Below are 20,424 nucleotides of genomic sequence, written 5' to 3'. Positions count from 1 at the left end.
TGCTACTATTTATTTCTACTGCTTATTTATCTATATAATATCACTTAGGATTCATCCAAGTATATTTTGTGAATAAGGCCATGTTTTTAAATTAATGATATACAGGAATATTGTATTTACAGCACCAAATGCATCATGTATTAGATTTCATTTGCAAAAATCACTTTGTATGGTTTTGTTTGTTTCTGCAGCACTGGGGTTTGAATTCAGGGCCTACACCTTGAGCCACTCTACCAGCCCTGTTTTGTATTGGGTTTTTTTGAGATAGTGTCTCATGAACTATTTACCCCGCTGGCTTCAAACCATGGTCCTCTTGATTTCCTGATCCTGAGTAGACAGGATTATAGGCATGAGCCACCATCACCTGGCACTTTGTATGGTTTCTACAATGGGCCAGTATTTACAAATAGGAATATATTTCATTTTAGCGCTTTGATTTTTATCAGTGGTAGAGTGCTTTCCTATTATGCATAAGGCCCTGAGTTCAACAACCAGCACCACAAAAAGCAGGGGGGTATATTTCAGCAACAAAGATAATTACTATGGGAAAGTAGAGTATTGGAAATTACTCTAGGCTAGGGCATGGCTCAAGTGGTAGAGCGCCTGCCTAGTGATCGAGAGGCCCTGAGTTCAAACCCTAGTACTGCCAAAAAAAGGAAAGAAAGGTTCAAGGTCTAGATTCTGAGTTCAAACCCCAATACCAAAACAAAACAGAATAATAACTCAATTTATAAAATGTGCATTGTTTATAGTTTTGAAAATAATATGTTTCCTCATTTTCTTCTTCATGTTCAGTTTTCTCTTACTGTTTTTTGTTTTTTGGTGGGACTGGGATTTGCACTCAGGGCTCCACCCTTGAGCTGTACCTCCAGTCCATTTTGCTCTAGTTATTTGCTTTTGTTGTTTTGTTTTTTATTGGTACTGGGGTTTGATCTCAGAGCCTCACTCTTGCTAGGCAGGCTCACTCATAAACTATTTGCAAACCAAATTCCTCCTGATCTCAACCTTTTTCATAGCTAGGATTGCAGGTGTCAGCCTCTGGCTAGATTATTTATTTGTGAGACAGGGTGTCACAAATTATTTACCCTCGCTGACCTCGAATGGAGATCCTCTGATCTCAAGCTCTCAAGTAGTTAGGATTAAACCGAATCGCCTAACATTTAGTGTTTTCTCATGCTTTTTTTTTCTGTCTACACTGGGAGTTTAACACAGGGCTTCCTGCTTGTTAGGCAGGCACTCAACACTTGAATCATTCCTCCAGCCCTAGTTTTCCACTTAAAATTCATTCTCTACTCCCATCTTCCCCCACAAACACACTCACACTGATGTACTTGATAAGTTTTTAAACATGTATGAGACCTGGGGGCATGGCTCAAGTGGTAGAGTGTTTGTCTCGCAAGCAGGAGGCCATGAGTTCAAACCCCAGAACCACAAAAAAATAACAAGTATGTGTGGATTCTTGTAAAATCTGAAAGCTTACTTTCTCTCATCATGGCAACTTCATTCAACTGCTACCAGTCGTGTATGTATCTGTGATCTGTGAGTCACTCAAGTGTATTTTGGGTAGGGCTTGTGTTTAAATGACTGAGATAGGACTGGGAGTGGGGCTCAAGTGGCAGAGTACTTGCATAGCAAGCTCCAAAACCTGAGTGAAATCCCCAGAACTAACTATATCTATCTGTCTGTCTGTCTGTCTGTCTGTCTATCTATCATCTATCTATCTATCTATCTAGGCAAGTACTTTACCACTGTGCTTTACCAGCAGTCGGGCTCATTTTAATTATTTATTTTATTGTTTCCTTGCCACACTGGGGATTGAAGCCAGGGCTTCCGGCCATGCTAGGGAAGCCCTCTAGCACTCAGCTACAACCCCAACCTTCCCCCCTTTTGTTGTCAGGTAGGGTCTTTTTTTTTTTTCCCCTCTTCTTTTGCTTTTCACTCCGCTTTTTTCTTTTGTCCTGAATTGTGATTTTTTTTTTTCAGTCACTCTGGTGGGGAGCCACCATGCGCCACTGTCCTTCCTTTCAGGTTTAGAATGAAGGTCGCCTGTGGGGTGTGAGCACGAAATGCTGTGGACCTTCATAAGGTCACAGGCTGCTGAGGAAGGAAGAGGGAGTGGTGCAAGCTGTCACCTTAGGTTCCAGCTGCAAGGAAAGACGTGCGCCCTGGGCCCATTCAAGTCCTTCCAGCCATGTGGGGCAGCGGGACGCGGGACCGCGACAGGGCTGGAACCGCAGGCTGAGGGAGGGTTTGTGCGGTGGGCTGCGGGGAGGCACATCCCCGGGGGGCGAGGGCAGAGGTCAGGTCAGCCTTTATGGTCCTCATTTTCCTCATCAGCCATGAGAGGATAAATGGGGAGTCTCAAGGCGGTAATGAGATCATCTGAGCAACACCCACCCACCTGGCCTGACGAGATCCCAGGCGCGTCCCCCGACCCCCTGCCCCCCCATCCTTCCGTCACTGTCAGGCCCCGCCCTCTGAGGGAGGAGCCACCGGCCCTGCATATAAGGCCAGGCCAGGCGCCGAGTACTCGCTGTGGTGCGAGACTGGCTCTGCAGACCTGTCCGGGAGCCCCACCTCCGAGACCCTCTCAGAGCCTCCTGCTCCAGGTAAGTGGACAGATGGGTCCGGGTCCGGGTGGTGCCTACTGTGTGCAGGTGCAGTCAGATAGGTGCAGGCACCCACGGATGGGTTGAGAGCTTTGGAGAGGACAGTAGTGGTGACAAGTAGTCTGTGTTACTAGAAATCACTGAGTGCCTTCCGTATACCAGGCCTGCTTCTGGGAACATCTTCCCTTCTCAGTAAGCCCTTTGTGCCAGAAATGTAGGCTCCAGGACTTCAGTCCTGGCCAGTTGCCTATGAGTCCCTGCTTTCACCCTGTTGCCGTCCTCCCTCTCCTGCTTTACTGACTGTCTTCAAAATCTTAAATCTTTGCCAATCAGCTGAAACACAAAGAACAATTTCTCTTATTATTATTATTATTTTACTGTTTCTGCATTATTAAATAGATTTGTTTTTATAGCAGGCCATTTGTTTCTGAATTTAAATTCACTCAAATAACAGACTCCATCTGGGCGTTGTAGTGCACACCCGTAATCTCAGTTACTTGTGAGGAAGAGACAGAAGGATCAAGATTAAACCCAGAGGATTCCCAGGAAAAGCTAGGGATATCTTATGTGAAAAACAAACTAAAAGCCAAGGGACTGGGAGTGTGGCTCTTTGGTGGAGCACTTGCCTAGCAAGTGTGAGGCTGAGGCCCTAAGTTCACTTCCTAGTACCGCAGGAGTAAAAGAAAAGAAGCAGACTCAAAGGGCTAGCTATTTTTAATTCCTGTGTTTAGTGTGTGGCAATTTGCTGATTTCAATGTATAACTTGTTGTGTTTACAAGGACAGCCACATGGGATGCTCTAAACGCTGACTTTTGTTTCCTCCATCATGAAATTCTTCTGGTAGCTCTCCTCAGCATTTTAGTCTCTCAGCTTCTGTTTCACAATTAGTAACTTCTTTCGAGCTATGATTCTTCTCAGGTCTATAACTCCCACCTATTCATGGACATAGTTTGATAAACCCATCATTTACGAAGTTGGGTGAAAAATGAGTATGTTTGTAGAATAGGAAATTAGTGCTGTCAGAACTATCTGTGATTTAAGCCAAAAAGTGCTTAAAATTGAAATGCTTCATGTTGGGATATTTGCCCTGGTGTACCTGATTTTCTTTCTGCTCTCTCCCTCCCCACTTCCCCACCTCTTTTTTTTTTTTATGGGACTGAGGCTTGAACTCAGGGCTTCACATTTGCAAAGCAGGTGCTCTACCACTTGAGTTCACATCTCCAGTCCATTTTGCTCTGGCTGTGTGTGTGTGTGTGTGTGTGTGTGGTTTCTGCTCTGTTAGTTTGGAGATGGGGTCTTGCAAACTATTCACCAGGACAGACCTGGAACCACAGTCTTCTCAGTCTGAGCCTCCCAAGTAGCTACGATTGTAACCAATCCTAGTTGAGTATGTTGTGTACTTTCTCCGGGTTCTCTGGTATGTTTGAACCTAGGGACAGAGAGGTAGTCCTACAGTCCACACGTTTTACAGTTCCCTGCTGCCCTGTGTCGTTTGCTGGGGTGTAGATGGGTTGTTGAGGGGAGAAAAGAATCAGTGGTTGCCATAAAGGTGGCACTGAGGAGGGAAGTCCTTTATTATTATTATTATTATTATTATTATTTACAACTCATTTATTTTTATTTACTTTTTGCCAGCATTGGGGTTTGAACCTCATGAAGCTTTGCTAGGTAGGTGCTCTACCAGCTAGGATTACAGGAGTGAGCTACAAGCACCTGGCTCATGGAAGCATTTTAAATGATGGAATATTTTTCTCATTCCAGGCACTTGAAAGTGGTTCAGTTGCTGAGCTTGACTTCATATTCTCTGCACTTGCTGCTAGCTCTGGAACCAATCTGTGGACTAGCTGCAGGTGGTTGCAGAGCTCCTGGGTACCAGCCTGTCATTGAGGACAATAACTTCACAGAGAACATCAAGACCACTCTTACCTGACGGTGAGAGCTGAGGGCAATCTCCCTGTCACTGGTGAGAAGCCTCAAGCCAGCCTTCTGAAGAAAGCCACCCTAGTTCAGCCCTATGGAGGTGACAGCAGCCTTGGTAAGACTTCAGACTGAATCCAAGTGTCCCATCTGTCTGGAAGAACTGACAGACCCCATCACCACTGAATGTGGACACAACTTCTGTCAGTCTTGCATCCAACGGTTCTGTGCCAATCTTCAGATCATGTTCCCCTGTCCTGTCTGTCGTCACCGATGTAAAGAGGGCCACACCAAGAGCAACACCCAGCTGGGAAGGATGATCGAAATGGTCAAGCAACTCCACATCAACTTAAGCAGCAGCCAGGAGACGCAGAAGGAAATACCCTTGTGTGAGAAGCACAATGAGGGCCTGACCCTTTTCTGTGAGGAGGATCTGGAGCTGCTGTGTCCTCTGTGCATTCAGCTTCCTGCCCATCAGCGCCACCATCCCAGGCTCATCAAAGAGGCTGCCTTGTATCACAGGGAAATGCTGTACAGTTACATGGAGTCTCTGAACAAGCAAGTGGAAGACACTGAGAGGTTATTAGTCGCCCAGGACAGAAAAAAATTACAACTGAGAAAGAAGATGAAAATCCAGAGTCAGAAACTATTCTCTCAGTTTGATTACATGAAACGGTTTGTAGAATGTGAGCAACAGGCAGTTCTGTCAAGATTAGCGAAAGAAGAGGGCCAAGTAGAGCAGAAGCTTGAAGCCAACAAGAGAGCATATGCAAGCCACATTTCCACCATGGAAGGTCTTCTAACAGAGATGGTGGAGAAGAGTGTGATGCCAGAAGTGAGACTGCTGACACATATCAAGAGCGTCTTTCACAAGGTTCAAAGTCTGAAGCCCCCAGCTGTCTTCTCATTCCAGCTAAAGAAAGAAGGGTGCAGGCTCCCTCCACAGTTTTCAGCTTTGCAGAAAATTCAACAGAAGTTTAGAAAAGATGTCACACTGGATCCTGAAACAGCACATCCTAATCTTCTCATCTCAGAGGATAAAAAATGCGTGACATTCCTGCAGAAAGAGCAAAGCCTTCATGGGAAACCAATGCCGTTCATGGGTTATCCAGCCGTTCTGGGTTCTGAGAGATTCAGTTCTGGCCGGCATTACTGGGAGGTCCAAGTGGATGACAAGCCTGAATGGATGGTGGGGGTTTGTAAGGACTTCCTTTCCAGGGAAGGAGCCTGGCCCCTGTCAGGACTGAACAGATGCTGGACAGTTCAGCTCCAGCATGGTGAGTATGTGGCTCAAGGCACGGTTCCTGTGACTCTTTGCTTAACAGAAAAGCCCAGAAGGATTGGCATTTACCTGGACTATGAATTGGGTGAGATTTCCTTTTACAATTTGAATGACACATCTCACATCCATACTTTCATGGATACCTTTTTTGAAACACTGAAGCCTTATTTCTGTGTGGGATGTGATTCAAAGCCACTAACTATCTGTTCAGTAACAGACTCTGAAGGATGAACTGTGGCATTTCTTAATTTTTTTTCCTTTCTTTTATGGCCAGTAAGTAAACTTTTGTTCAAATGTCAGGGAATGAAGCCTCAGTTTTTTAGCTTGTTTTTGTTTTTTGGTTAGGCAAATGGCCTAGCTACTTTTCCAGCCTTTGACAGTTATGAAATCAAATGAGATGGTTTATATCCACAACCAACCATGTATATGGATGGGTTCTGCATTCACAGAATCATCCTAAGGGGATCAAAACTACTCCAAAGTCAAAGTTACATTGTTATGTGCTCTATAGTTGACCTAATATGGTCCTTGGAACCGGCTCCAAGGTGTCATGCCAGTGGGTGTCAGCACTGAGCACAGGCAGTGGAGTCACCTGTGAACAGATGTATTCAGCCATATCAACAAACAAAGGAAGGTAACTTGAAAAGGTGACATTGTCACTGGTTGCTTTGACAGTATGCAGTGTTAGGTAATGGATTCTAGAAAGATGGGCGATACTATGGTTTTTAGGGGAGAGGAATATAAAGTGTTACTACTTTCTGGGAAAAATTCCTGTTCCATTGATTTAAATTTAAATAGAGTTTTGGTTGTAATTCAGTGTCTTCCTTGAAGAATTTGCAAGGAATTTTCCTATTAGCCTTTGATTTCGTGTCAAAATTAAAAATAGAAAAGGTTGAGAGTGGTTTAATAAATTATACTCTACTTCCATGATACACTGTGATGCTGAAAGATAAAGAGTACTGAATGTGTATGGACTTAATAGGATTATGCAAATGTTAACTGTTTCATGTCGATGAATTTATGGTTCAGTAATACTAAATCTGTGTTGAAGAACACATTAACTCTATATCTTGTAACTTTGTATGAATTTAAAAATATTATATGATACTTAAAAGTTTTACAGAAATAAGCATGATATGGTTTCACTATCTTTATAACTAACAGATTGTTTCTGGACTGGGAGGGTGAGAGGGTTTAACTTTATACATATGTACAAGCATGTCTTTAAAAAAATTTAAATCTTAGCTGGGCACAAGTGGCTCACACATATAGTCCTAGCTACTTAGGAGGCAGAGATCAGGAGACTTGTGGTTCAAAGCCAACCCTGGCAAGTAGCTCATGAGACCCTATTTCAAAACACCCAACAAAAAAGGGCTGGAGGTGTGGCTCAGGTGGTAGAATGTCTGCTTTGCAAGCATGAAGGCCAGAGTTCAAGCCCCAGGCCCACCAAAAAGCAAAAAAAGAAAGAAAAAAAAGGGCTGGTGGAATGATTTAAGGTATATTCAAAAAAAATTAAGGTGGATTCAAAAAAAAATTTTTTTAAATTTTATTCTGCTTTTTGCTGGTACCAGTGTTTGAACTCAGGACTTTCACCTTAAGCCACTCCACCAGCACTTTTTTATGGGTTTTTTGGAGATAGGGTGTCAGGAACTATTTCCCCAAGGGTGGTTTTGAACCAAAATCCTCCTTATCTCCTCCTCCTGAGTAGCTAGGATTATAGGCGTGAGCCACTGGCACCCAGCATTAAAAAAAAAAAAAAAAAAAAAAACAATGAGAAACAAAACAAAACATGAGATGTAATGCAAATTGGATGTTTATTTATTTATGTGGATGGTACTGGAATTTAAACTCAGGGCCTCAGACTTGCTAGGCAGGCACTGTTACAGCCTGAGCCACTCCTCCAGCCCTGGCTTTTTGCTTTTTTGGGAGGGACAAGGTCTTCTTATGTGTCCTAGGCTGGCCTCATACATCTGATGGATTTCTCTTCATGCTATAAAAAGTATGTTTTCTTTTTCTTTTTGGAGGTACCAGGGTTTGAACTTAGGGTCTTACACTTTGTTAGGCAGGCACTCTACCACTTGAGCCACTCAATCAGCCCTGTTTTTCTATTGGGTATTTTTGAGATAGGCTCTTATGAACTGTCTGCCCAGGCTGGCTTCAAACTGTGATCCTCCTGATCTCTCTGCCTCCTGAATAGCTAGAATTACAGGCATGAGTCACCAAGTTTAAAACCATTTATCCATTAAAAAAAAATAAAGACAAGCTGGGCATGATAGTGCACTTAATCCCAGTAGTCAGGAGGCTGGGGCAGGAGGGTCATGAGTTCCAGGCCAGCTTGGCTTACATAATAAGTAAGACCCTGTCTCAAAAAAACCAAGTCAAGAGCTGGAGGTGTGGTTCAAGCAGTAGGCTGCCCGCTCTGTAAGCACAAAGCCCTGCATTCAAATCCCAGTACCACCACCACCACCACCAACAAGCCAAATCAAACCAAAACAATATATCTCCATGGTTTGGGTTATAGCTCAATGTAAAGTGATTGCCTGGAACATGTGGGCCCTGAGTTCAATCCTTCGCATTGCGAATATTTCATAGAGATTGTCTGATGGAGAAAGATTATATGATGAAAAAGCACACTATTTTCAAGCTGGGCAGGGCGGCACACTTTTAACCCCCAGCACTCAGAAGGCTGAGGCAGGAGGATCGCTGAGCTGGAGGGCAGCCTCGGCTACAGAGTGAGACCCTGTCTCAAAACAATGGCTTGCATCAGCTGGAGGTATGGCTCAAGCGTAGTGTGCTTGTCTAGCTAGCAAAAGGTCAGGGGGATAAAGGAGAATGATTGGGGTGGGGTGTGAATTTAACTAAGTTATATTGCAAGCACTTTTGTAAATATCACAATGTATCCCCAGTATGTCAGTAATATAATAAAGATTTTCTTTTAAAAAGGCCCCTTAATCACCAGTACCAAAGGTGAAAAAATACCATTTGCATATCATTATAGGACAAAAACATATACAATACAATATCCAATTATACTAATACACCCCTTACAATGTCAAAGACAAGCTCCAGGTATTACAGCAGTGAAAATATTGTGTTCAGAAACTACCAACAGTGAGGGGCAGAGCTGAGCTCCATTCCAGGAAGAACAGAGATGATTAGGCTTTTATTTTTATTTATACATTGCCTGGGTTGGCCTTGGACTCCAGGGCTTCTCCCTCAGCCTCCTGAGTAACTGGGTTTACAGGTACTCAACACCAAACCGGCGGCCCTGTGATGGGGTGTTTTAAAAAGAAAATGAGAGTTGAGGGGATGAACTGGAGCTCATAAAGAAAGGAAAGTGAAAAAATTACACAGTGTTGGTCAATTAAAAGTGGGGAGACCAGTGATTTCTCTTATCTGGCAGTCATGGGGGTTAGCTTTCTATCCTTCTAGAAAGACTGGAAGATGTAGACCCTATCCTCAGGCTGATAATATTTCAAAAGAATGGTGTTCTTGTCCTTGACGACACTTCCAGATTGCAGGATATATATACAGTCATCCCAGCTATCCATGGGGAATTGGTTCAAGACCCCTATCAATACTCAGATCCACAGCTGCATGAATCCCTCATAGACAATGATACAGCAAAAGAAATGAAATGACAAGGGCTGGTGGAGTTTCTCAAGTGGTAGAGCATCTGCCTAGCAAGCGTGAAGCCTTGCAAACCTCAGTACCACCAAAATAAATAAATTAGTTAGTAGCCATAGTATTTGCATATAACTTTGGCACATCTTTCTGTATACTGTAAATCATCTCTAGATTTATGATTTATAAATTTAAATGACATGCAAATAGTCGTACTGTATTATAAATAATGACAAGGAAAAAAGTCTAAACGTTCGGTACAGGCACAACCACCTTACTAACTATATATACATGTCAGCAACAATGTAACCTCCCCCCTAAATATATTCCATCTAAGGTTGGTTGAATTTGTGAATTCAGAACCCACAGATACAAAGGGGTGATTATCTACATCAAAGAGACAAAGGAAGGATTTCTCTTTTTTTTTTTTCCTGTTGGTGGGAATGGGATTTGAGCTCAGGACCTCCCACTTGCAAAGCAGGCACTCAATCACTTGAGCCACACCTTCAACCCATTTCACTCTGATTATTTTGGAGATGGAAGTCTATCAAACTATCTCCCCACGCTGGCCTCAAACCTCAATCCTCTTGATCTCAACCTCCCAAGTAGCTAGGATTATAAGCAAGAGCCCCAGCACCCAGCTTCCCCTTCCTTCCTTCCTTCCTTCCCATTTTGTTATTTTTTTATTCTTATTTTTTGCTTTTGTTCTTTTCTCTTTTTTTCAGTATTGGGGAATCTAACCCATGCTTTGTGCATGCTAGAAAAGCATTCTGCCACTGAGCTGTCCCCCATCCCCTGCCCACAATTGTAAACTTTCCTAAGTAAATGCTCTAAACAAAAATGGGACAGGAATTTGATATCAGGTGTTGTCTAGAACAAACTGAATTCTCTTGAACGTGTTGAGCTTTTCTCAGACAGAAATTCAGGGAGGCTGGGAAGCCCCAGGAACAAGGTCTTTGCTGTAAACCATGTTAGAATGCTCACAGATGGAGATATGGCTTAAGTAGTAGAGCACCTGCCTAGTAAGGGCAAAGCCTTGAGTTCACACTCCAGGACCCCATGGTTCACACCTGTAATCCTAGCTACTTAGATCATGAGACCCTACCTGGAAAAAAAAACTCACAAAAAAAGGACTGTGGAGTGGCTCAAGGGGTAGCCCCTGAGTTCAAGCCCCAGTACCACAAAAAAAAAAAAAAAAAAAAACAAGTGCTCAGGTAGGTGGAGCACAGTGGTACAAATGTAATCCTAGTACCCAGGTGGAAGGAAGATGTCTGGAGTTCAAGGCCAGCCTGGAGTACTTAGGGAGACTTTGTCTCAAAAAAAACAAAAACAAAAACCCAAACCCCAAAAACATTTAGCATGCCTGGCACTGGTGAAGTGGCTCATGCCTGTAATCCTAGCTACTCAGGAGCCAGAGATCAGGAGGATATCTGTTCAAAGCCAGCCATGGCAAATAGTTCTGAGAGACCCTATCTCAAAAAAGCCCTTCACAAGAAAGGGCTGGTGGAGTGGCTCAAGGTGAAGACCCCAAGTTCAAGCACCAGTACTTAAAAAAAAAAAAAAAAAAAAATCTAGCATGCCTGAGGCCCTGGGTTAAATCCTGAGTACTGAAAAAAAAAAAAAAAAAAACTTGAACAAAACAAAAAGAGTGGTGAAGTCTCTCAGTGCAGTGAAGAAAGCGTTCTTGTGGAAAGTTTTTAACATTTTCACCACACAGAGAAAATTGTCAGAATAAATATGAGAGTATGATTGCCTCTGATTCCCGTTTTATGTGTGTTCGGGCAGTTTCACAGATGTTCCTGTGACAATGTTAATACTAATTCCACATAACTTCTGTGTATTTATGAGGCACTTTACATGTATTTTTTTATTTGTTATTTATTTATTTTTGCTGTACTGGAGTTGAACTCAGGGCCTACACCTTGCACCACTCCACCAAGCCCTTTTTTGCGAGGGTTTTTTTTCAAGATAGGGTTTTGCAAACTATTTGTCCAGGCTGGCTTCGAACCCATGATCCTCTTGATCTCTGGCTCCTAAGTAGCCAGGATTACACCCTTTAAAAATGAAATGTAGGGCTGGGATGTAGCTCGGTGGTACAGCACTTGCCTCGCATTCGTGAGGCCCTGGGTTTGATCCCAGCACCAAAAAAGAAAAGACAAAAAAAAAAAAAGAAATGTAATTCCAATTTCATTAAACAACCTTTCTGTTCAAATTTCCAAAGCTGTCTCACTTTTTTTTTTCTTCCAGTGCTGGGCATCAAACTCAGAGGCATTCCTAAGTGCTCAATAATTGATTTTTTTAAAGAAAGGACTCATGTAACCCAGACTGGCCTTGAACTTTCAATCCTTCCCATCTCTGCCTTTCCCCATCTGTCCTGGGGCTCAGACTCACTTTTAGAACCAGGAACCTTACTCTGTCCTTAAAACCTCTTTGGGGAAAGTTTTTCCTTTATCCATAGGGTGGGGGGGGGGGGTTAAACCTAAATAAAATTTGTCAACAACTGGGAGGAAGAAGAATTGAGATAAAGTTACCTACTTTCAGAGATGCAAATTAAACCCCAAATCCATTTTACTTTGATCTCAGGCCCTGGGCTAATTACTTAGAAGAACAGTAATTGGTGTTTCTCTTTCATAGCTCCCACCTTGGAGGCAGCCCGGCTCAACCTGGGCACTCCGCTGAAATGGTTCTCATTTATCCTTAGTTCCTTCTAAACTTTCTCTTCCCTCAGGAATGTGATCCTGCCCTCCAGGCTCTTTGGCACGTGGGCATTCCTCTCCTTACTACTTTGGGTCCTTGCTTTCTCAGGGTTTGTCCTTGGCTAGTGACCTCAATGTGTCCTTCTGCCTCTGTAGAAGCAAAATGCACTCCCTGCAGTAACATCCCACCTGACAGCACTTATCCTAGAAGGAGGAGGAGAGGAAAGGTCAGAGTCTAGCCCAGGGCAGGGGCTTCCAAGAGTGTTCGCAGAGGGTACACCAGAATTCAGGGACACTGTGGAGGCGGAGACAACAGGACTTGCTGGTGATTTAGGTGGGGAGTGAAGGAACGAGATAAATCAGAGATGCCTAGTACCTGAGGAATTTTGCCCTAGCAACAAAACAGAGTTCCACTGACTGAGATGGAAAAGAGGGGGTGGGGGTGGGAGGAGCGGGTTCCTGGCAGTACGTAGGAAATCTAGAGCAGAAAAATCTAGGTCCTGTTTTGGACTTGTGAATCTGGGGAGGACAGCTCGCAAGGCAAGCGGATGCCGCCAGTAGATTGCTGCAATCAGAAGATATGATCAGGAAATAACCAAGCTGCTCACACCTGACGTCTTTGTTTTTGTTTTTGTTTTTGTTTTCCGGTACTGGGGCCTAAACTGAAGGCCTTCACCTTGAGCCACTCCAGCAGCCCTTTTTTGTGAAAGGTTATTTTCGAGTTGGGTCTCATGAACTATTCGCCAGGCTGGCTTCGAACCCGATCCTCCTGACCTTTGCCTCCTGAGTAGCTAGGATTATTGGCGTGAGCCACCGGGCGCCCAGCCACATTTAACTTCTTGAAGGTGCTAAGAAGGGAAGATGCCTTGTAGAGTGTGAAAGGGGATCTGGGGGGCTGAGGTGTAGCTCAGGGATAGAGCTCTCGCTAAGCATGCACTAGGCCCTACATTCGATCCCCAGCACCAAAAAAAAAAAAAAATCCCTTACAGAAGAACCCGCCCCCACCTCTCTCTCTTTCCCTCCCCGGAGGCGTGCCCCATCTTGCTGGGTGGAGTCCTCACAGTCACAATTTCCACATAAATGCGTATTTACCGCTCAGTGTGTGGCGTTTTCTACTGACAGTGGACTGCCTAGGGCCACCTGCTCCAGGTAAGGGGAGCCGGGATGAAGTGGGTTCTGGAGGCTGAAACCAGCGCCCCCTGAGCGCCTTCTTTGTCTGAGGGCGAGATCTCACCTCTTAGAGCTCAGTGGAATCCAAGGAACCTGGGCTACTTAGAACCTGTGCCCTTGGTTGTGGTTCCTGGTCCCTATAACGGCCTTGTCCCAAAGTCACCTGGATGCTTGCTAAAGAGAGTTTACTTTGTCCTTGGAAATGGACTGTTACCTGTGTCTGATCTGAGGGTGAGTGTGGGGTCTTCTTCTAGGATGTTGAGGTGAGGAATGGCTTGTGTTCAGAGGTGATGGAGAGGCAGGATTTAGAACCCCTATACTGGGTGCTAATAACCCTAGTGCTTGGGTTCTTGAGGGATTTATATAACTCGTTAGCTTGCTCACAGGGGACAGACTAAGATCCAGAGAGGCCAGTAGCTCATCCAAGGTCACACACCTTATAAGGGAACACTGAAAATCGAACTCAGCAAATATTTAAGATTCAAGCAGTGCCTATTAGGTGACAGGCCTCCAGCTGGTTGCTTAAGAATCTAATAGTGAGACAGAAGGTTACTGTTTGGTGGTTAGTGGGGAAGACCCAGGAGGTGTAAGCCTAGAAATAGATCAGGAGGCCCTGGGGACATGTGACATTGGAAGGAAGAGGAGGAGTTAAGGGAGGAGGCAGAACTTGGGTTTTGTTGAACTCTGAGCCAGTTTTGTGCAGACTTCCTGGAGTCAGAGGAGTATACATTTAATTTGGAAGAGTTTCTTTTTTTTTGAAGTTCAAACCAGTGCTGAAGAGACCATTTTTCATACAGTCTTGGAATATTAATGTTGTGATGCTACAGGGCAAAGCCTGTAATTCTGGGTGGATACTGAAACACCCCTTTCTAAAAAGGGGGGCTGGTGTGGCTCAAGTGGTAGAACGCCTGTCTAACAAGCATGAAGTCCTGGGTTCAAACTCCAGTACCGCCAGTAAGTAAATAAATAAAAAATAAAAAGGGTGAGGAAAAGAGACTTTATTTCTACAGGGAAACTTCTACTTCAAAAACCTCAAAACAGTATATTGCCAGTTTTTCAATAATACCAATACTATGAGCACCAAAGGGTAATTTAAATTTTCTAAGAACTTCCAATTCTTTTAATTTTTACTTTTGTGGGGTTTGAACTCAGGACTTAACACTTGCTAGGCTGGTGCTCTACCGCTTGAACAACCTGCCAACCCTCTTGTCCCCTTTGCTGCTGGGCTGGCCTCGCACATGATAGACAAGTGCTCTGCCACTGAGCTACCTCCCAGTTCAGAGTTCAGAATTAGAAATTTTTAGACCATTATTGTTCTGTGCCTTTCCATAAATGTGGGCTTCTGTGCTCCTTTTTCTACATTGGAGGTGTGTTCAGTTTCTGTCTATTTATTTTACGTTCTCTTTTTTTTTAAACTGCTGGGAAAACCACTTATTATATTATTATTGTTTTGTTGGGTTTGCTGCAGGGGTGGGACTTGAACCCGGGTGCTCAGGCACGGGAGGCACACACTCTGCTGCTGAACTACAGCATCAGCTATTTTATGTTCTTGGAATATATCCTTTTAGTGGCAATAACTCCAGCTCCCAACCCATTTTTTTTTTTAATTTTTTTTTTTTTATGCTGGGAGTGGGTTTCTGATCTTGCTAGGCAAGCACACGCCCACTTAGCCACACCCCTCCCCAAACCAGAAACACCTGACTTTATTAAGCTCAAAAATGGATAGCGTTTTCCCATAAATTCTGTAGTCATCTTTTGTGGTATTGGGGTTTTGGACTCACGCTTGCTAGGCAGGTGCTCTACCACTTGAGCCACTTCCAGGCCCTCTCTACCCCGCCCTGCTTTTTTATTAAGTGTAATTTTTATTTACTTTTCCTGAGGAGGGGTTTTAATCTCATTTTTTTTCCTATATAATTTAGGAAATTATACTGGGGATACATTTTATTTACAAAAGTTCTTACAGTTGAACTCACCCCCTCCATCATTCTCCTTTATCTCCCCTCCCCACATTCCTGTAACAGTCTCAACAGGTCTTTTTTTATTTTTCATTTAATCACATGTGCATACATTGTTTGGGTCATTTCTCCACCCTGCCTCCCTCCCCCACCCTTCCCTCCTCCTCCCCCAGTTCCAGGCAGGTCCTGTTCTGCCCTTATCAGTAATTTTGTTGAAGAAATGACATAAGCATAATAAGGGAGACAATTACTCAGCCATGAAGAAGAATGAAATCTTATCATTTGTAGATAAATGGATGGAACTAGAGAACATTCTGAGTGAGGTCAGCCAGGCTTAGAAGACCAAAAATCATATGTTCTCCCTCAAATGCAGACTTTAGATCTAGGGCAAATACAGCAATGTGGTTGGACTTGGATCACATGACAAGGGGAGAGCACACACAGGAGATATAGGAATAGGTAGCAAACCCAAAACATGAAAGCGTTTGATGTCCCCACTCCAGAGGAACTAATACAGAAACTTTAAAACGAGAGAGGTTATCATGAGCAGGGGATCAGGAACCAGTGTAAAGATCACTGAGTTAGAGTTGAATCAACATGGGTGGTTACACATGGGTACAGGAAAGCAACAGTAGGAATCTCTCTGTATAGCTGTCCTTAACACAACTAGCAAAAACAGGTCTCATTTTTCCATTTTCAACATGAGTACATAATATTTTCCTCATTCACCCTCCTACACCCTTATGTCCTCTCATCTCCCACCAGTACCAGCCTCCAGAGATGACCTTGTTTTACCCTTCCTGTTCTCTGTTTTTGACAGACACATTTTTGTTTAAGATACAGGGAGTTTCTTTGTGGCATTTCCATGTATAGATGTATTATAACCCAAATTGGTTCATCCCTTCTATTTCTCTCCTTTCTACCTTAGTTTCCTTATGGTGATTTCAACAGGTTTGAAAAAAAAAAAAGTCTTCTATTTGTCTTGACAAAAGTTTTAGTGAGATTTTCACCTTATTTACCTGATTCCAAGAGTTTGGAGCCACTGGCTAGGAATGCGATTTGGTGACAGTGGCTGCTTAGCATGCAGGAGGCCATGGGCTTGATTTTAGCACCACCAAAACAACTGCAAGAACGTCCACAAGTTTGGGCAATAAGGTAAATCTCTCCAAGTTACCTTACAGAGATATTTCACCAAGGCTGTATTCTAGCTTGTGTGTCTGTTCACACCAGAGCTGTGTCCTTCCTACAGCCCCAGCCACCCCAACTATCACCATGGGTGTCTGTGGTGCCAAGTGGGTATAATACAAGCATGGTAATCACAGGGGCATTTGTAAGGATGTCTGAGTTTTGACTAGAATGATAGTGGGAAGATCATGTGAGGTAAACAGGTGGGCCTTTTTGTTTGTTTGCTTTTGTTTGTTTTTTGTCCTAAGAAATTTCTTCTTGCCTACAGCGACTCTGAACTCCTAGAGGCTGGAAGAGTAGCTTTCCAACTGAGCTGTGTCTGGCTGCAGACCCACAAAAGGACCTCTTGGTAGTTGGAATTGAAGAATAAGGATTTTAACAGCTGTCACCACTGTGAAAAACAAGGGGACTTCAGTGAGACCCTCCCTGTCTTCAGGAAGTACGGTGACATCTAAGGACAATCTGCTTGTCACTGCAGAGAAGCCTACAGCCAACCTTCTTGAAGAAAGCCACCTCACTCTCAGCCAGATGGAGGTGACAGCAGCCTTGGCAAGACTTCAGGCCGAATCCAAGTGTCCCATCTGTCTGGATGACCTGACAGACCCTGTCACCATTGAATGTGGACACAACTTCTGTCGCTCCTGCATCCAACAGACCTGGGCAGATCTGCAGGAAATGTTCCCTTGTCCTGTCTGTCGTCACCCCTGTGAAGAGGGCTACTTCAGGAGCAACACCCAGCTGGGAAGAATGATCGAAATTGCCAAGCAACTCCACATCAGCAGGGGTAAGAGGAAGAGGCAGGAAAAGACAAACCTGTGTGAGAAGCACAAAGAGGTCCTGACCCTTTTCTGTGAGGAGGACCTGGAGCTGCTGTGTCCCCTGTGCACCAGGCTCTCTGATCACCAGCTCCATCATGTGATGACCATTGAGAAGGCTGCCTCTCATCACAGGGTCAAGCTCCGTAGTTACATCAAACCCCTGAAGAAGCAGCTGCAAAGTGTTCAACAATTAATAACCATCCAAAACAAGAAACCCCTGGAGCTGAGAGAGAAGGTAGAAAAGCAGAGGCAGAAATTATTGTCTGAATTTAAATATCTGAACCAATTTTTAGAACAGGAACAGCAGGCAGCTTTCTCCAGGTTAGCAGCAGAAGAGAAAAACATTGAACAGAAACTCAGAGAAAATATAGCAGACTTTTCGAACTATGTTCACACACTCAAAAGCCTGCTGAGCAAGGTGGCAGAGCATAGGGTGCTGTCGGAAGTGGAGTTGCTCTCAGAAATTAAACATTTCTACAAGAAATCCGATAGTGAGGTTAGCCCACCAATCTTTTCAGTTCATTTAAGGAGAGAAGCCTGCAATTTTCCTCCCCAGTTTTCTGCCCTGCAAAGAATTATAAGGGAATTTAATGAAGATGTCATTCTAGATCCTGAAACAGCCCATCCTAACCTGCTTGTGTCCAAGAATAAAACATGCGTGAGATATTCAAAGAGAAAGCAAAAGGTTTCTAATCTTTCAAAAAGGTTTACAGCCCACCCTGTTGTTCTGGGTTCCCCAGATTTTGAGTCTGGAAGACATTTCTGGGAGGTGCAAGTGGGGGACAAGGCTGAGTGGGCAATCGGCATCTGCAAAGGCTACCTGTCCTCAAGAGCCCGACGTTCATCGATCCCGCAGGGGTGCTGGAGGCTCGTGCTGCGCGACAGTGGCTATGAAGCCCCTGGTGCTGATCCCGCCCCTCTGCAGCTGGAAGTGAGAGCTAGAAGAGTCGGCATGTTCCTGGACTACGAGCTGGGGGAGCTGTCCTTTTACTGCATGCCCGAGAAGTCTCACATCTGCACATTCAGGGACACTTTCTTTGGACCTCTTCGGCCTTATTTCTATGTAGGACCTGATTCAGAACCCCTTAAAATCCGTGCAGAAACAAACAGTGAGTGAACGCCCCCCTCACCAATTTGGGGGGGATGCTAAGCACATTTTATACCACCTCAGTTCTACCCCCATCTCACTTTTTTTTTTTTCTTGCCCTACTGGGGTTTGAACTGACAGCTTCATGCTTGCTAGGCAAGTGCTGTATGCTTGAGCCACTCCACCAGCCCTTAGTTTTAAACTTTAAATCTTTGAAATGGACTTCTTATAGGTGGTATGGAGGATCTAATTCCATTTATTTAATAGTGTTTTCCTCCAACTTGAAAATTTCTACTTGAAGATATTTTAGTTCCTGTATAATCTCAGAAACATCTTAAAATACTTATTAAAAGGAGCTTGGATTCATAGAAGCAGAGCTCTAAAAAATTGAAAGTTAAAAAATGTTTCGAGAATATTTTTATACATAACCATCAATGGTCCCTTTTCCCATTATTTTAAATTTTTCTCCCACCTTTGTTCCTGGGGATTGAACCCAAGGGCCTTTCATGTGCCAGGCAAGCATTCCACCACTGAGACAACATCTCAGCCCTTTTTTACTTGACAGAGAGGTGATCACCAAATTGCCCAGGCAGGACTCCTGCATGTAATCCTCCCGGCTTAACCTCCCAACTACGTAGGATTGATTACAGCTGTGAACCACCATGCCTGGCTAAAATTTGTTCTTTTGGGGGAGGGGAGCAAAGTGGGGAGTAGTACTGGAGTTTGAACTCCAGTCTTGAGGTAGCTTAAAACTGTCTCTTAAAATAGGGGAAGGGAAGAGGTTGAATGTTTACAGATCTACTGTTAGATAGCAAGAAGTAGATAGCAAGAAGTACTGGAGTAGCCTGCTGTTGCACTGTCGGGGGATGGTAGATAATGATAATATACTGTATATTTCAAAATGCTAGAAGAAAGGATTTTGAATGTTTTCACCATAATGAAATAACAAATAAAATGATAAATGTTTGATATGTTTAACCTTATGTAAACATTGTATAATGTATACACTGTACTCAGTGAATGTGAACAATTTTTATGCCTTTATCAGTTAAATATAATTAAAAGAAACAGGTAGAAGGGAGGGATAAAGGAGAATGGTGGAGGGAGTGAATTCAAGTATGATATATTCAATATATTGTGAGAATTTTTGTAAATGCCACAGTGTACCCCCGCCCAGCAAAGACAACAACAAAAACCCTGGTTCTTGTTTGGGTTTTATAGTTTTCCGTTTCTTTTCTTTTCTTTTTTTTTGCTTTGTTTTGGTGGGCCTGGGGTTTGAACTCAGGACTTGGAGATTACAGAGCTGCCATTCCTACCATTTGGTCTAAGCCTCCAGTCCATTTTGCTCTGTTTTTTTTTTTTTAATCTTGTATTGTCATATCGTTAAACTGGGCGTACATTGACATTTATAAAAATTCTTATCACAGTTGAATTCACCCCTCCCTCATTCTTCATTATCCTCCCCCATTCCTGGAGTGGTTTCAACAGGTCATTTTTTCATTTCACACATGAGTACATAATATTTCCACATATTCACCCTCTCGTACCCTTTCCTTACATCCTACCCCCTCCCACTGGTACCAAGCCCCCAGGCAGAACCAGTTTTGCCTTCCTGTTGTTGGTTTTCGTGAAAAAAAAAAAAAAAAGACATTTTTGTTTAAGAACAAACAAAATGTACAGGGAGTTTCATTGTGACATTTCCATGTACATATGTATTATAACCTGAATTGTTTCATCTCATCCCCTCTACTTTTTCTCCTTTTTTATCTTAGTCCTCTTAGGGTGATTTTAATAGGTTTAAAAAATTCTGTATTCATTCTTGTATAGAAAGTACAACAGGCCAGGCACTGGTGGCTTATGCCTGCAATCCTAGCTACTCAGGAGGCAGAGATCAGGAGGACTGAAGTTCAAAGCCAGCCTGGGCAGATAGTTCTTGAGACCCTATCTCAAAAACCCATCACAAAAATGGGCTGGTGGAGTGGCTCAAGGTGTAGGCCCCAGTACTGCGAGGATAAAAGTGCATCAACTATATTCACCTTCTTCCTTATTTTGGAGGTGGGAGGGGTCTCATGAACTATTTA

The 20,424-nt window shown here is 43.5% G+C and overlaps 2 protein-coding genes across 2 annotated transcripts; both read left to right on the top strand.

Annotated features, from left to right (window-relative positions):
• The first annotated feature begins 2,497 nt into the window (after positions 1–2,497).
• Positions 2,498–6,809, top strand: LOC109676376 (tripartite motif-containing protein 75-like). The gene is made up of 2 exons (XM_074053447.1): positions 2,498–2,609; positions 4,371–6,809. The coding sequence occupies exon 2, from the start codon at positions 4,624–4,626 to the stop codon at positions 6,037–6,039; it is 1,416 nt and encodes a 471-aa protein (XP_073909548.1). The 5' UTR covers positions 2,498–2,609; positions 4,371–4,623; the 3' UTR covers positions 6,040–6,809.
• Positions 6,810–13,220: 6,411 nt separating this feature from the next.
• Trim75 (tripartite motif containing 75) lies at positions 13,221–19,813 on the top strand. The gene is made up of 2 exons (XM_020182948.2): positions 13,221–13,277; positions 16,707–19,813. Exon 2 carries the CDS (start codon positions 16,967–16,969, stop codon positions 18,371–18,373), a length of 1,407 nt encoding a protein of 468 aa, XP_020038537.2. The 5' UTR covers positions 13,221–13,277; positions 16,707–16,966; the 3' UTR covers positions 18,374–19,813.
• The last annotated feature ends 611 nt before the right edge of the window (positions 19,814–20,424 follow it).

Source organism: Castor canadensis, chromosome 14 (assembly GCF_047511655.1).
Source record: "Castor canadensis chromosome 14, mCasCan1.hap1v2, whole genome shotgun sequence".
In the NCBI taxonomy this organism is placed as follows: domain Eukaryota; kingdom Metazoa; phylum Chordata; class Mammalia; order Rodentia; family Castoridae; genus Castor; species Castor canadensis.
The sequence above is the reverse complement of the archived record's forward strand: the minus strand, read 5'-3'. Positions and strand labels throughout refer to the sequence as shown.

Coding starts and splice junctions, on each gene's coding strand:
- LOC109676376 (XM_074053447.1), top strand. CDS start 4,624: ATGGAGGTGACAGCAGCCTTGGTAAGACTTCAGACTGAATCCAAGTGT.
- Trim75 (XM_020182948.2), top strand. CDS start 16,967: ATGGAGGTGACAGCAGCCTTGGCAAGACTTCAGGCCGAATCCAAGTGT.